General features: G+C 35.3%; 1 protein-coding gene across 1 annotated transcript in view; it reads left to right on the top strand.

The window, feature by feature from the left end:
* LOC135201949 (glucose dehydrogenase [FAD, quinone]-like) overlaps positions 1-15277 on the top strand; it is a 20306-nt gene extending 5029 nt beyond the window's left edge. The window contains exons 3-14 of the mRNA XM_064231228.1: positions 3216-3405; positions 5004-5135; positions 6904-7025; positions 7568-7624; positions 8622-8735; positions 8929-9085; positions 9837-9997; positions 10647-10824; positions 11006-11045; positions 11935-11998; positions 12872-13023; positions 15063-15277. Of these exons, the coding sequence (XP_064087298.1) occupies positions 3216-3405; positions 5004-5135; positions 6904-7025; positions 7568-7624; positions 8622-8735; positions 8929-9085; positions 9837-9997; positions 10647-10824; positions 11006-11045; positions 11935-11998; positions 12872-13023; positions 15063-15210 (1515 nt within the window). The 3' untranslated portion in view covers positions 15211-15277. The remainder of the gene's footprint in view (positions 1-3215; positions 3406-5003; positions 5136-6903; positions 7026-7567; positions 7625-8621; positions 8736-8928; positions 9086-9836; positions 9998-10646; positions 10825-11005; positions 11046-11934; positions 11999-12871; positions 13024-15062) is intronic.
* Positions 15278-17500: the final 2223 nt, after the last annotated feature.

Here is a 17500-nt window from a genome sequence, read left to right as displayed (position 1 = left end):
AAATTCAACTAGAACAAAACATTGTTCAGCTTAAATAGGAGGCTGGAACTTCAGATAATTTATCTTATTATCTTAGAGTCAGCTTGCAAAGATAAGAAATCTCAAGTACTCATACAAAAACGCATTCAGTTTTAGAGAACATACATGAAATAAATTCCACAAGAGAAATTCGCTTATAAAACATTCCATTATAAAGCAAAGTGCAAACTTTCATGCCACATATCTCTCTTCCTCTCTCTCTCTCCTCTCTCTCTCTCGTCTCTCTCTCTCTCTCTCTTTTCACATGTATATATACATTTAGTATATCTATATATATATAATATTTATATATATATATATATATATATACACATAATATATGCATGTACTATTCATATGTATAACATTACATAATATATAATCATAATAAGTACAATATAAACAATTCTAATTTATTCACTGTTATAAAAGGTTACAATAAAAACCCATAAAATTAAATGTTTTTTATTATGAATTTTTCTGTATTGTCCTAAGGTCCTTTGTAGAGAGTCCTTCGGTTTCCGGCTACTTTTTTTTTCTTTTACTGTTCTCCCGTTCGATCTAGTTTCCTATCACTAATATCCGTCTGTTGTTGGCTTATTCTAGATATCAGATCCAGTGTGTTCTGCACAAATATGAATAGGTCCACCTGAAAATGAATTGTTATTACTATAAATGCAGGCGCCCTACAGCGAACAAAAATATCCGATTTCTACATACGTTCTTAAACTCTCTTGCAATCCTTTATTTGCAGATTTGACAGCTAACAACTATGAGTGCTCATGTTTATGAGAAAAAAAATCTAAAAAAATGTACAATTGTTAATGACTTCTCAGATATATTCAACAATCTTCACCACTCGCAAAGATAACCCAGGAGCTGCTACGAGTTTTAGCAATGCATTTGTGTGTTTTAATAAGCCAAGACCTGGAATCTATTTTTTTTTTGCAGTGTTGTAGAAATCTACTTACAGTGTCCTATATACATTTATACTTTATTGAGGATTATTAATGAAAATTTTAGACACCTGTTGTTGTTGGAGATTTAGCTGGCCTTATGCCAGCACGGGCTCTTGCTCATAGAATTTGACACCTTACACAGTGTTCTCTCCCTAATTATTCTTATTTTGAACAAACACGTTCAAAAGTATGTAGGAATAAAAGACCATTAAAAAGGAATATTTAAGATGCACAAAAAAAAACTACAGGAAAACCTTCAAACTTTTCATACTAATGATACATTCTATTTACCCCGTTCTCTGAAGACGGTAACAGAAGTATCCGAAAACCCTAAGAGTAGCCCAATACCCAATACCCCTTGCTTAAATAATCGACTTCTGAATGACCGTTTATACTGCATTATTATTATTATTATTATTTTTTTTTTTTTTTTTTTTTTTTTTTTTTGCTCTATCACAGTCCTCCAATTCGACTGGGTGGTATTTATAGTGTGGGGTTCCGGGTTGCATCCTGCCTCCTTAGGAGTCCATCACTTTTTCTTACTATGTGTGCCGTTTCTAGGATCACACTCTTCTGCATGAGGCCCGGAGCTACTTCAGCCTCTAGTTTTTCCAGATTCATTTTCAGGGATCTTGGGATCGTGCCTAGTGCTCCTATGATTATGGGTACGATTTCCACTGCATATCCCATATCCTTCTTATTTCTATTTTCAGATCTTGATACTTATCCATTTTTTTTTTTTTCCTTCTCTTTCTCTTCAACTCTGGTGTCCCATGGTATTGCGACATCAATGAGTGATACTTTCTTCTTGACTTTGTCAATCAACGTCACGTCTGGTCTGTTTGCACGTATCACCCTATCCGTTCTGATACCATAGTCCCAGAGGATCTTTGCCTGATCGTTTTCTATCACTCCTTCAGGTTGGTGCTCGTACCACTTATTATTGCAAGGTAGCTGGTGTTTCTTGCACAGGCTCCAGTGGAGGGCTTTTGCCACTGAATCATGCCTCTTTTTGTACTGGTTCTGTGCAAGTGCCGGGCATTCACTTGCTATGTGGTTTATGGTTTCATTTTTCGTATTGCACTTCCTACATATGGGAGAGATGTTATTTCCGTCTATCATACTTTGAACATATCTGGTTCTTAGGGCCTGATCTTGTGCCGCTGTTATCATTCCTTCAGTTTCCTTCTTTAGCTCTCCCCTCTGTAGCCATTGCCAATTGTCATCGCTGGCTAGTTCTTTAGTCTGTCTCATGTATTGTCCGTGCATTGGTTATTATTATTATTATTATTATTATTATTATTATTATTATTATTATTATTATTATTTTCTTTTTTGCTTTTTGGTCTATCACAGCCAACCTGTTCGACTGGGTGATTTTTATAGTGTGAGGTTCCTGGTTGCATCCTGTCTCCTTAAGAATCCATCACTTTCTCACTACGTGCACTGTTTCTAGTAGCACACTACTTCGGCATCTAGTTTTTCTAGGTTCCTTTTCAGGGATCTTGGAGCCGTGCCTATTATTATATATTATTATCACTGGGAAAGTAGAAATCCACACTAGTATGCCTGTTTGATTTTGTTATTAAAATATATGCAGCAGAAAGCTTTCGATGACCTGCAGGGTCCATCTTGTCAGTCAAACAGGTATGTCACTGTAGATTTACTTTCCTATTTTAATGACTCATGTGATTATGAGTTTTCCTTGGGTTATTATTATTTTTTAGGGAAAAAACTCTCTATTGCGAGAGTATATATAATGTTCGAAAGGGTCCACAATAATATAAAGTGTTAGAGGGGAAATAGATATCCATGCTGTCGATTTAAAATGAATGTAAACGTGGAAGGGAAGGGTTCGAAAGCTTTTTGTAAAGTTTTAAAAATTATACACGGACTCAAAACTTTTTATTATTGTGGACCCTTCAGAACTATTATTATTATTATTATTAGATTATTATTATTATTATTATTATTATTATTATTATTATTATTATTATTATTGGGCACAGTTTTCCGTGTCGAAAATGATGACAATGGTTGCAGGTCCACAATAATATAGCATGTGAGTTCATTGTCTTTAATGGATATTAAAATCTTTCGAACCTTGTACTAGGTTCATTTCAGTCAAGATGAACCTAGTACAAGGTTCGAAAGCTTTTAATATCCATTAAAGACCATATACCCACATGCTATATTATTGTGAACCTGCATCCATTCTTATTATTATTATTATTTCAGCGTGCCACTATGCCACACGGGAAAGTTTTGGGGGGTTCGACGATAACAAATGGGATGTTGTACGCCCGAGGCAACAGAAAGGATTTCGATTACTGGGCGTCGCTGGGCAACGCTGGGTGGGATTACGAAAACTGCCTTCATTACTTCAGGAAAAGTGAGAACTACAGGGGCAGCCAGCTTGGAGAAACAGGTACATGGAATGACAAACTTTAAAAAAGTAGAATGCGTAGTCACACACACACACACACACACAAAACATTTGTTTCTCAAGCATGACATTTTCATGTTCACCAATATTAAGCTACAGATCCAGTTCAACTCTTACCTCTGGAATAAATTTACACCCAAGGGAAATAACAATTTGGTGTAAATTACTGGATATCAAACGATATTTGTGGCTTGGTATTTGTGAATATATAAGTATATATATGTATATATATATATATATATATATATATATATATATATATATATATATATATATACATATATATATATATATATATATATATATATATATATATATATATATATATAATACATATACTACATATGTATATATGTATATACATTATATATACTATATATGTAAATATATAATATATACTATCTATATATTGATTGTAATAACCACAATGAACTCTTAACTCTTCGAAATCTTCACACTTTTTGAATATGCTTGTCACTACAAAGCCTTAGATACAGTTACTTCAGAACTGCTTCATACTTCTTGCATTTGGATCCAATGGTTTGAAGTGACAAGCTTATCCAATAAAGTTAATGGTATTGTGGCTATTACAATATATATATATATATATATATATATATATATATATATATATATATATATATATATATTTTATTATATATATATATGTATAAGTATGTATATATATATATCATATATATATATATATATATATGAATAACTTGATCACGAAGTATATAAAACGTGATGCTATGTATAAATAAAGGTTTTTTTGCCACGAAGGAAAAAAATGAAAAGCGAGATAGCCGAGTACTTTCGGTCCTATTCGGACCCTTTACTGAAAGTACTCGGCTATCTCGCTTTTTCATTTGTTTTCCTTCGTGGCAAAAAGACCTTTATATATATATATATATATATATATATATATATATATATATATATATATATATATATATATATATATATATATATATATATATATATATATATATATATATATATATATATATATATATATATATATATATATATATATATATATATATATATATATATATATATATATATATATATATATATATATATATATATATATATATATATATATATATATATATATATATATATATATATATAGACAAAATCCACGTAGGAAAGAGAAACGATTGAGTGCTGCAAGTCCTATCAACTTCTTGTCCTTTACTTGGCAGTCTGTTAAGTAAAGGACAAGGAATCGAGAGGCCTTCTTGCAGAACCCCATCGTTTCTCTTTCCTTCGTGGATTTTTCCTTTATTTATATATATTCGTCACGTTCCGTATTTTTGCGATTCAGTTATACAAATACATAATATATATATATCATATATATATATATATATATATATATATATATATATATATATATATATTACATATATTTAATGTATATGATTATTCCAATCATGTTATTCATCTATAACAAACAATAATTCCAATAGAAATTAATAACTTGAACAGTCTTGCACCACCATGAGGTAATAAAATGAAGAACAACTTGATCAAAAAACAATTTCATGAAGTGTCCTAGCACGCTTTGGCAGAGCTGTACCACGGCCGAGGCGGTCCAATGTCTGTTACGGGGTCTCATCCCGGAGACCTCTCAGTGGCATTCCTGGCGGCAGGCGCAGAGCACGGCTTTGATATCATCGACCCGAGCGGACCCGTTCAGACAGGTAAGGAACATCAGCCGTTCTGTAAATCCTTTAGTATGGCCATATGAACCAGTCCATTTTTGTAAATACTTTATGACTAAGAAGATCAGTGGTTCTGTAAATCCTTAGTGCCGTATCAACCAGTCATTTTTGCTAAACATTTAGAACTGACAAGATCATTGGTTCTGTAAAAAACCTTAAAGTACCATATGAACCAGTCATTTTTGCAAATACTTTATGACTAACAAGATAGTAGTTCTGTAAATCCTTTAGTACAAATGAACCAGTCAATTTGTAATACTTTATGACTAACAAGATCAGTGGTTATGTAAATCTTTAGTTACCAAAATGAACCAGTGATTTTTGCAAATACTTTATGGTTAACAAGAATATCAGCCGTTCTGTAAATCCTTTATTACCATATGAACCAGTCATTTTTGCAAAAACTTTATGACTAACGAGACAAGGGTTCTGTAAATCCTTAAGTACCATATGGAACCAGTCATTTTTTTGCAAATACTTTATGACTAACAAGATCAGTGGTTCTGTAAATTCTTTAGTACCAAATGAACCAGTCAATTTTGTAAATACTTTATGACTAACATGATCAGTGGTTACGTAAATCCTTTAGTACCAAATGAACCAGTGATTTTTGCAAATACTTTATGGTTAACAAGAATATCAGCCGCTCTGTAAATCCTTTATTACCATATGAACCAGTCATTTTTGCAAAAACTTTATGACTAACGAATCAATGGTTCTGTAAATCCTTAAGTACCATATGAACCAGTCATTTTTTTCAAATACTTTATGACTAACAAGATCAGTGGTTTCTGTAAATTTTTTTAGTACCAAATGAACCAGTCATTTTTGTAAATACTTTATGACTAACAAGATCAGTGTTACGTATCCTTTAGGTTACCAAATGAACCAGTGATTTTTGCAAATACTTTATGGTTAACAAGAATATCAGCCGTTCTGTAAATCCTTTATTACCATATGAACCAGTCATTTTTGCAAAAACTTTATGACTAACAAGATCATTGGTTCTGCAAATCCTTTAGTACCGTAGGAACCAGTCATTTTTGCAAATACTTTATGACTAACAAGATCAGTGGTTATGTGAATCCTTTGGTACCATATGAACCAGTCATTTTTTCAAATACTTTATGGTTAACAAGAATATCAGCCGTTCTGTAAATCCTTTATTACCATATGAACCAGTCATTCTTGCAAATACTTTAGGACTAACATGATCAGTGGTTCTGTAAATCCTTTGGTACCATATGAACCAGTCATTTTTGCAAATACCTTATGACTAACGAGATCAATGGTTCTGTAAATCCTTAAGTACCATATGAACTACTCATTTTTGCAATTACTTTAGGAATAGCGAGAAGACCAGTGCTTTTGATAATATTTCTTCATGAGGACCAGTCATTTTTGCAACTATTTTAAGAGGTATTGCTGACTCCGGGGTTTAAGCCACACTTTGACTCGTTCATCCTCAGGCCTGGGCTAGATAAGGGCGTCAATTAAGTTACCTGTCCCCCTGGTCCTACAGTAAATTGAGTAAAAAAGTTCATGAGAATTCTAGGTCCTATTTACAAAGATATTTAGCTCTGATCACAGTTAAGCTCACACATGTCAAAACTATGTGTATTATAAGTAACAAACTGCCCTTCGATAAATTAAGGACATCTACCTTTGTATTTTAATTTCTACTCCGATAAATTATCAGTTTGTGTCTTTTATTTAATTGAAGATTTTTTTATCTGATTTTCCCCAGGTTTTTCTAAGCCTTATTTCAATATAGGAGATGGCATCAGGTCTTCTGTAGCTTACTCATTCATCAGGCCAGCAGCAGCATGGCCCAATCTTCATGTACTACATAGTGCTACAGTACAAAAGGTAGCCGAGATTTTTTATTCAGATATTTGCTTTAAATGATGATTTCCTTTAAGAGAAGACGAGTCTCTTTCCAAACTAAAACCACGTCTTCTTAAATCTGTTTTTTTTTTCTTTTTCTTTTAAGATTGTGAATTCTGTAAGTTCATATTGCTAACATGGTAATGTAAGAACATAAAGAATAAATGGTACTGGAGACAGTGATAACTGTGCTGTACTTAGAATAAACTGTGGTGTTTGTACTTTAGCTAAACGTAACCACAATACAGATTAGATATTTGATTTACTGTAAAAGGATAAATCCTTCTGCATTCATAATTCAAGATAAAAATAAAATCCCGTACGCCAGATACTTGTCTGTAGTCTATGGGTGCGCAGTGATTATATGTACCCACTGAAATGGCATTTGAATTGAAACTTTGAATTGAATCCTTCACTTTCCTATTGCATAGTAGTTTTATTAAGGAATACATTTACTGATTGCTATTTGTTCTTGGTGACCATTTTCTCGCGTTACCAATTCTAATTTCATGCCACTGTTTCAGATCATCTTGGATGACGAGAAAGGATCCAAGGGAGTGATATTCAAACACGATAACGTGGTCAGTGTGTGTTTTTTTTTTTTAAGTCCAGTTGAGTAACCGTTTCCTGATATGCTTGGAATAATAATTCCATCAACTAAACTCTGAAATAATGTCAATTTAACTGTAGTACATTCACATCAACCGTGCATTTGATGTCTAGGCCAGTCCCTCACGACGCTCCTGATTGGCTGTTGATAAGCCAATCACATCACAGGGCTGGAAACTCTCAGTCTCTCTCTCGAGAATTCACATGGGTAGGATGCATCTTTCAGGAGAGGTGGAACATACATCCTGCCTATGAGAACTCTCTCGAGAGACTGAGAGTTTCCAACCCTGTGATTGGCTTATCAACAGCCAATCAGGAGCGTCGTAAGGGACTGTTCTAGACATCAAATGCACGGTTGATGTGAATCTACTATAGGAGAACGATTTAACACGATTTAGCCATGGCAATAAGTCAGAAAAATAACGAGATGTAACGAGTCCTTATCTCGAGCAGAAACGTACTTCAATACATTTCTGTATTTGCTTTTTCTTTACCTACTTCTGCCAGTGTATGAACGGTTGGTTGATTCGGATTAAGCTGGATTCTAGTTCCTCATTGGACAGTGGGTTGCGTACTCGCCTATCACTCTGGTAGCCCGAGTTCGTTCCGCGCTTCCGCCAGTGCGGAACCAGAGAAATTTATTTCTGGTGATTGGAAATTCATTTCTCGATAGAATGTAGTTCGGATCCCACAGCAAGCTGCAGGTACCGTTGCTAAGTAGTCAATTTGTTTTTTCCTAGCCACGTGTATAAAAATATAATTATTCAGGCCAGCCCTTGGATAGCTGTTAATCAGCTCATTGGTCTCTTAAACTAAGATATATACTTACTTAAGCTGGATTCTGCCAGACCTTTAGGGCATGAAAGTGAGTAATAAGTGGTCCGGTGTGGACTCTACAAATCAACAAAGACTGTCAGATAAAAGAACAAATGATGGATGTTCTGAAAAGTTTGCCATGTTTCATTCCAGTTGTATAAAGCGATGGCCAGCAGAGAGGTCATCATCAGCGCTGGGGCTCTTGGATCGCCGAAACTCCTGATGCTTTCCGGCATAGGACCAGAGGAACATCTACAGGAACACGGAGTATGATACTATATTTTGTATGCTAATAGGGAATGACTGTGGTTGTCAGCATCCACAAAAGATAATTGTCCTAGTACAAATACTGAACAGATAATATAATGTTTAAAATATATATGTGTATATATATATGTGTGTGTGTGTGTATTTATACACTATATGGCTACATATTCTCGTCATGATTAACCGATTCCAGATAACAACCTATAGCTCATGTTCCGGAGTTGGACAGAATCTGCAAGACCACATGGGCGTGTACGGCCTCGTCTGGACGATTAACAAAGGTTCATCCTCCTCTATGAGACAAATCATTGCTCCAGGAGCTATTGAGCAATATGTGCTTGAAAGAGGAGGTTGGTATTTCTAAGCTGCGACATGAATTATGCATGATCTTTTGAACGTGTATGACTCACTTCAGAGGTAGGCTGTTCTCTCCTGGGTGATGCTCTCAGCAGGATAGCTTTGATTTTGTGTGTTTTTGTTTTATTTTATTTCATTTTATTAATTATTTTCTTTATTTTGTTTTTGGTGGAGAGAAGGTTTTAACACTCGGCCAGTAACGAGATTTGACTATAGACATAACTGCTGCAACATTGACCATATAACAGAAGCTATCTGTATAGGTTTATACCAAAGAAACGGGATTTGGGATTTGACTATAGACATAACTGCTGCAACATGACCCATATAACAGAAGCTATCTGTATAGGGTTTATACCAAAGAACGGGATTTGGGATTTGACTATAGACATAACTGCTGCAACATTGACCATACCAAGCTATCTGTATAAGGTTTATACCAAAGAGCTCTTGATTTCAAGTAACAAGATGGGTTGGGGACGACCTCTAAATGCAATACTGCAACGTTCCAAAGAAGCTCTTGTCCGTTTAATGGCTTAAGCCTGAAAAAAAAACCTGGGTTTGAACTGCCTGAAGGAATGACGGTTAAATCCGGGGAATCATGTGTGCAGCATTAGTCTGCGAGAGATGCAACGATCCAACAGTGACTTGGATGCTGAAGATGGTTATACGAATCAGTATCATTTCAGAATTTCATCTTCACACAGCGACTAAAGATATTCATTCCCTACTTTCTTCCTGCAGGTCCTTACGCTGCCCCAATTGGGGATATAGCAAACGCTTGGATAGGCGTCAACGGAGAGATCGACAATGATTATCCTGACATCCAAATATCGCTCTCACCTGCGCCATTCCACCTCGATAAAGGGCTCTTTGTTCCCTACATCTTCGGCCTGGACAAAGCGGTAAGGAACTCAGATAGAACAAAATAGAAAATAGAGTTTAGGCCAAAGGTCAAGCGCTGGGACTAATGAGGTCATTCAGCGCTGAAGCGGAAATTGCCGGTATAAAGATGCTTGAATGGTGTAACATGAGGAAAACCCCGGAGTTAGGAGAGGGTGGGAAGAGAGTACGAACGGAGGTACAGTAAAAGGAATGAAAAGGGATTGCAGGTAGGGGCCGAACGGACGCTGCAAAGAACCTGATGTAATGCCTACCGCGCACCGCAGAAGGTGCACTGATGGCACTAACCCCTTAAGGGGGACAAAGAGGTAAAGATTCACAATGCTCTTCTACAAGAAAATCTTGTTTGATCAAGATAGCTATATCGGCATTATTGATTTTCAAAAGATTTTAAGTTTATTTATTGCTCTAACGCAACACTGTTTAGCCTTTTTACTGCACTGAAGCTCAAATCATATCACGAATAAATGTTTTACCTCAGTTAAATAAATGTGAAGTTGTAAAAGTTAGATAATATTCAAATATCCCTTTTTTTTTCCTCACATTACTATTTTCTTCTTTTTTCTTATCGTATACCCTAAAACATGGTGACTTTTACTTCAACAACGTCAACAAGAGTAAGAGATTTTATCCTTTATTTCTTCCGAACAGCTCTACATGCGGCATTATTCCCCCTTGTTTGGTGAGGATGGCTTCACACTAGTCATTAACCTGCTGAGACCCAAGAGTGTTGGATCAGTGACCCTCAGATCTAGCAACCCAGAAGACCTACCTGTTATTGATCCTCAATACCTAAGCCAAGAGGATGATATATACACCTTACTGAAAGGTACGATATACGATTTGCTGAATGTTTTTTAATGTGCTAATATAATAATAATAATAATAATAATAATAATAATAATTTTAATAATAATAATAATAATAATAAAATTAATACCACCCACAATCATAGGAATATTATGCACGATCCCAAGATCCTTGAAAACATATTTACCTGGAAAACCTAGATGCCGAAGTAGCTCCAGGACTCATGCAGAAGAGCGTGCTGTTAGTAACAGCGCGCATGGTGAGAAAAGTGATGGACCCCTAAGGAGGTAGCATGAAACCCGGAATCCGACACTTATAAATACCACCCAGTCGAATTGGATGATTGAGATAGAAAATTATTATTATTATTATTATTATTATTATTATTATTATTATTATTATTATTATTATTATTATTTTATTAAAAGTAATGGCTACTTCAACAGCGTTACACTTGTAGAGATTCTTCTCTAGTTTGCGAATAGCGGCTTTTTCTGTGCTACTTAAACAGGCTAGTAGAGCGCTTATAGAGGTCATGGTCAAATACAGGGTCAAAATAGGTGTATATATTTGAATTTTACAGATAAACTATGATACCATAGTCCATCAAAGTCATTAACGATTTTTCTCTCTCTCGCCTCTCTTCTCTCTCTCTCTCTCTCTCAATCTCTTCTCTCTCTCTCTCTCTCTCTTGTTGTATGTTGTATGAAACGTATGCAAATATGACTTGAATCAAGCCTAATAGTGCGTTTAACGAGAAAAGAAGACATATTTGATATGAAACAAGTATAAATTGCATACAAACAACGCTCAGCTAAGTAACCGCTAAATCTGTTTATTTGGACAAACAGCAAAATAATCCAGTAAAACCACAGGTTTGGCGTATGGATATGTGCAGTATGACAGTATGCAGAAAAATATTTGCTAAAATAAATTTCATAATATGAAGATAAATACATAAGTCCCTCATACTGATTCAGCCTGAAGGCACAGATTTTAAATAATGTTATATAACTAGCTACGACGTGATGAGTCACGTCTTTATGTAATATATATATATATAATCTATATACTATATATATTGAATTTTTGTAACAGAAAGACTTCTTTTTTTGTAGGTATAAAGCAGCCACCTGATAATAGGGAATTCAACTACTTTCAGACAGACTTTTGGGGCTAAGCTGTACAATAATGTAAGTAATAAGTTGGTATTGCTTTTTTAGTTTCGCCATGAAATACATCATAAGCATTGAAGAGTTGACATATACTAGCTGTAGATAAAAGCCTGTAATTTTTTATTATTATTATTGTTAAAAAGAATGGCAGAATTAAGCGGAGATTGATTTTATATATTGTTTTTTCTGTTTTCCTTCCAATTCGCTTCTCAGGCTCAGCGATGTTTCTGAGTAACTGGCCAATATTCATACTGGGAATTTCTAAAAATTATAAAAATAGGTGATCTTGACCACGATCCCTGCTTGACCTGGACCTGAGATCCTGTTATAATGAAATAAAAGATCACCTTCAGCATTTTTATAATTTTTAGAAATTGCCAGTATTGAATATTGGCCAGTTACTCAGAAACATCGCGAGCCTGAGAGCGAATTGTAAGGAAAACAGAAAAAAATAATATATAAATCAACTCGCTTAATTCCTGCCATTCTTTTTTTACACGCATTTGCCTAAAAAAGGGACTTTCTACCAAATTATTATTATTATTAATATTATTATTATTATTATTTCCTATAGCATTACCAATTCTAATTTCATACCACTATATCAGAACATCTTGGGTGAAGACAAGAGGAACTTAGGGAGTAATGTTATTATTATTGAAAAAGAAACCCACAAAATTACTGTGTTAACAAACGGTTTACTTATAAGTATTTACATTTTACAACTATAAGTAAACACTTTTATACACAGCACTTATGTGGGGTTCCTTTTTCAATCTTCAGAAGAACAAAACTGAAAGAAGTTTTTATTATTATCATTATTATTATTATTATTATTATTATTATTATTATTATTATTATTATTAAATTGAAAACAAAACTCATCTTCAGTCAATTCCAGGTTGTGAAGGCGAGACCTTCGGGTCGGACGGCTACTGGGTATGTTACTTACGTCACATGGCAACTTCCTTTTGGCATCCTGCCGGCACTTGCAAGATGGGTCCTGCAGATGACCCCTTTGCTGTCGTCGATCAACGGCTAAGGTTAAAAACCGTCGAATTATATTCAACAGTAGTAAAACTTTTATTTGCTTATCACTTTACCTCTGATTAATAAATATGTAGTTACGAAAATATAACACCTAATTTAATGTTTTTATACTAACAAGGTAGCGTTTCTAAAATATATGACTGGAATATCCAGTTATATAAATATAAATATAAATATATATATATATATATATATATATATATATATATATATATATATATATATATATATATATATATATGTATACGGGGATACAATCCCCAATGATGTAAAATCCTTCTGTAGTTTAAAATTATATATTTCTTGTACAGGAACTTATAGCTTTCGACCATCAGCTGTCGTCTTGTTTTTTAGTGAACAAGACACAGCTGATGGTCGAAAGCTATAAGTTCCTTTATAAGAAATATATATTTTAAACTACAGAAGGATTTTACATCATTGTGGATTGTATCCCCATTTACTTAGAGGTAAGACATAGTACCCAGCTTCTGCACACACACACACACACGCGCGCGCGCGCATATATATATATATATTATAAATATATCTATACATACATAAATACATGCACAAATGTAGTTATTTATATATATATAGATATATATATATATATATATATATATATATATATATATATATATATATATATGTATATATGTATGTATGTATATTTTCTTTAGCGCTTAGTACGAGGCTGTCTCGTCAACTTCATTATTATTTTATTTTTTTGCTCTATCACACTCCTCTAATTCGACTGGGTGGTATTTATAGTGTGGGGTTCCGGGTTGCATCCTGCCTCCTTAGGAGTCCATCACTTTTCTTACTATGTGCGCCGTTTCTAGAATCACACTCTTCTGCATGAGTCCTGGAGCTACTTCAGCCTCTAGTTTTTCCAGATTCCTTTTCAGGGATCTTGGGATCGTGCCTAGTGTCCCTATGATTATGGGTACAATTTCCACTGGCATATCCCATATCCTTCTTATTTCTATTTTCAGGTCTTGATACTTATCCATTTTTTCCCTTCAACTCTGGTGTCCCATGGTATTGCGACATCTATGAGTGATACTTCTTGATTTTGTCAATCAACGTCACGTCTGGTCTATTAGCACGTATCACCCTATCTGTTCTGATACCACAGTCCCAGAGGGTCTTTGCCTGATCGTTTTGCTACTGAATCATGCCTCTTTTTGTACTGGTTCTGTGAAAGTGCCTGACATTCGCTTGCTATGTGGTTTATGGTTTCATTTTTCGTATTGCACTTCCTACAAATGGGAGAGATGTTATTTCCATCTATCGTTCTTTGGACATATCTGGTTCTTAGGGCCTGATTTTGAGCTTCTGTTATCATTCCTTCAGTTTCCTTCTTGAGCTCTCCCCTCAGTAGCCATTGCCACGTGTCATCGCTGGCTAGTTCTTTAGTCTGTCTCATGTATTGTCCGTGCATTGGTTTGTTATGCCATTCCTCTGTTCTGCTTGTCTTTCTCCTGTCTGTATATTTCTGGGTCTTCGTCTACTTTTATCAGTCCTTCTTCCCATGCTGTATAGTCTTTTCTGGTTGGTTCCGAATGTTTGTTCTGTTGGTATCCATTATTCCTGTTCATGTACCGTTGGATCTTATGTGCTTTGGCCTTAAGCCTCTGTTTTACATCTTCTATGTGTTGTTTAGTCCCCTCTCGTGTACTTTGTATTTCTCGTTCAGTTCCTCCCTTGTTTTCTTGCTTCTTAGCCTTTTTTCTGCCTTCTCTTTCAGTTTACTCAAGTCAGATCTCATCACCATGATTTGCTTTTCCAGGCGCCTATTCCAAGGAGGTTGCTGTTTTGGTTGCTGTTGGGTTGGTTGTGCTGGTGTTGGTGTTCGTATCTCCATTAGTTCTGCTACTAATCTTGCTCCTGCATATGTCAAGTTATTTGTTTCTGTGATATTGGTGGTGTGTATTAGTCTCATTATTTCATTGACCTCACTTGTTTTCTCCCTTTATTATTATTATTATTATTATTATTATTATTATTATTATTATTATTATTATTACAGAGTTCACGGAGTGAAAGGCCTGAGAGTCATTGACGCGTCTATAATGCCCGTAATCGTCTCGGCTAATCCGATGGCAGCGTCGATCATGATCGGGGAGAAGGGAGCCGACCTCATCAAGCAAGACTGGGGCCTCAATGTCGGATACTGAAACCAGCGTTGTTTGGCGTAACATCGACTTTGTAAATATCTTTTCCAATAAAACAAATACTTCTTGAGGTGTCCCTTTATTCTCTCATTATTTACTGGGATGTTGATTAGACAAGAGGTTTTAAATGCGAAATTTAAATATTCTAGGTTGATTTTTTAATTTCCTTTTGAACTGACATCTGATTAGCTGATTTGAATTGTAACCTCTGGTGGACAGTAAGCACCATGAGCTTCCACCAATCACGATTAGGTTCAATTGATGTCGTCTGCAGGCATTTATCGTCAAAAATAGAAAGGAAAAGTAGTGGAAAAGTTAATGTGGGGTCAAAATAGCTTGATAAATGAATTATTCGGCCTTATCTCAGACTTGTATGCCAACAATATAATTATTTGCTATCGGGAAAGGGCTCAGGAATGAACTAAGTAAGCTAGTTCTTTTACAGAATAACCGATGAAAATACCAGTTACGATACAGGAGACAGGAGGCGGACGTACTGGCAATTGTGGAGAGAGAGTTACCCATGAAAACCTGCGTCATTTACTGACTTTGTCGTTACGGTTTCCATCAAAGAAAACGTTCATTGTCTCCGGATTTCTGCGATGACTCAAGAAGTAGGTCTATCGCTAAGTAGCTGGTATGTAGTACTATGTATGTTGGCACAGGGATACGGCAGCCGTATCCCTGATTGCGATAGATATTGGTACGGCAGTGAATTGCGCATGCGTCAGTTTCAGACTTCCTGCCTTACAAATAACATAGTGTAGGGGGGTTACGTCAGATTCTGTCATTGGTGCCGTATTGCGCTATTGACTTGCTGTAGGTACGGCAGTTTGCTAATCATGCAGCAGTTGCCGTACACTGTTGATAAGAGCTATAGGTACGGCACTAGAAGATCAGTGACAGTAGTAATAATAGTCGAACTGAATTGTTTCGCTGAACATGTTAAATTCAAAATGTCAAAGTGAAGCACCATACCGTCATCACCAAAGCACCAAAACATTTTGGCAGTAAATGGAAATATAAAAAATTACAATAATACTTAAACATATTTAGATTTTGACTACTTAAATGAAAAATAAATCTAAACTAATCTATCGGTGTACTTCAAATCTTCTTTGAATCTCTGAACCGTGTAATAATACATCGGTTTTCGCCGAAAAACAGATGTTTTCAGGTTTCAACGAGCTGAATAAAGCAATAGACGTCTACGAAGAGTCAAACTTCCAGAAACTGTATATACACCAGTTTTCGCCGAAAAACAGATGTTTTCAGGTTGCAACGAGCTGAATAAAGCAATAGACGCCTACGAAGAGTCAAAATTCCAGAAACTGTATATCCGTAGGTCACGAACGATCGAATCTGTCCTGAAAAGAGCTCCGAAGAGGAGATTCCAAGAAGACTTGAAGTACACAGAAATCGTGCTCTGCTGTATTCATGGTAATAAGGAAAACTACCAAATCGTAAGTAATCATCCAAATCAGGTCTATATTAACAGCATGTTTCCTATATTGGACGCACCACTGACTGCTGCACTACCTTACTATAACTATAGCTATGCTTCAAATCTTCTTTGAATCTCCTCTTCGGAGCTCTTTTCAGGGCTGATTCGATGGCTAGTGACCTACGGATATACAATTTCTGGAAGTTTGACTCTTCGTAGACGTCTATTGCTTTTTTCAGCTCATTGAAACCTGAAACATCTGTGTTTCAGCGAAAACTGATGTATTATTAAACGGTTCACGTTGGTAGGTCGTCATTTTCTTGCGTGACTGAAATGCCTGAGGCGGTAAAGAAGGGTTCGGCATCCGCAATTCACAGCCGTACCAATATCTGTCGCAATCAGGGATACGGGGGCTGCTTTACCAATATCCAGTTCGATGTAGGTTTGATCAAGACGGAATAACATAAGGTGTGTTTGTCATGTATAAATATCTCTTAATGATGATATTCTTATGACTCATGTATTTACCATACTGCATATGTATACAGTACTGATGTGTCAATTGTCTTGACTTAAACATTCGGAGGCTACCATACATTTTAGGACAATTAACTCAGACTAGCCTATACATAACAATTCAAACCATAGGCTGCTATACTATACTTCTTGGCCTATCCTTAGCTGGAACAGGTACTTGACGTCGGAGACGGTCGAATCTTCATTGTTGTAATAAGGGATGAGGGAAAATCTGGCTCCCGGTGTTTTTTTTTTTTTTTTTTTTAATATTTTTTCTTAACAGTAGGTGGTACATTGTAAAAGCAGCTTATTCCTAGCTGTACTCCTTCAATA

The sequence above is a fragment of the Macrobrachium nipponense genome, chromosome 30 (assembly GCF_015104395.2).
Source record: "Macrobrachium nipponense isolate FS-2020 chromosome 30, ASM1510439v2, whole genome shotgun sequence".
In the NCBI taxonomy this organism is placed as follows: domain Eukaryota; kingdom Metazoa; phylum Arthropoda; class Malacostraca; order Decapoda; family Palaemonidae; genus Macrobrachium; species Macrobrachium nipponense.
The sequence above is the reverse complement of the archived record's forward strand: the minus strand, read 5'-3'. Positions and strand labels throughout refer to the sequence as shown.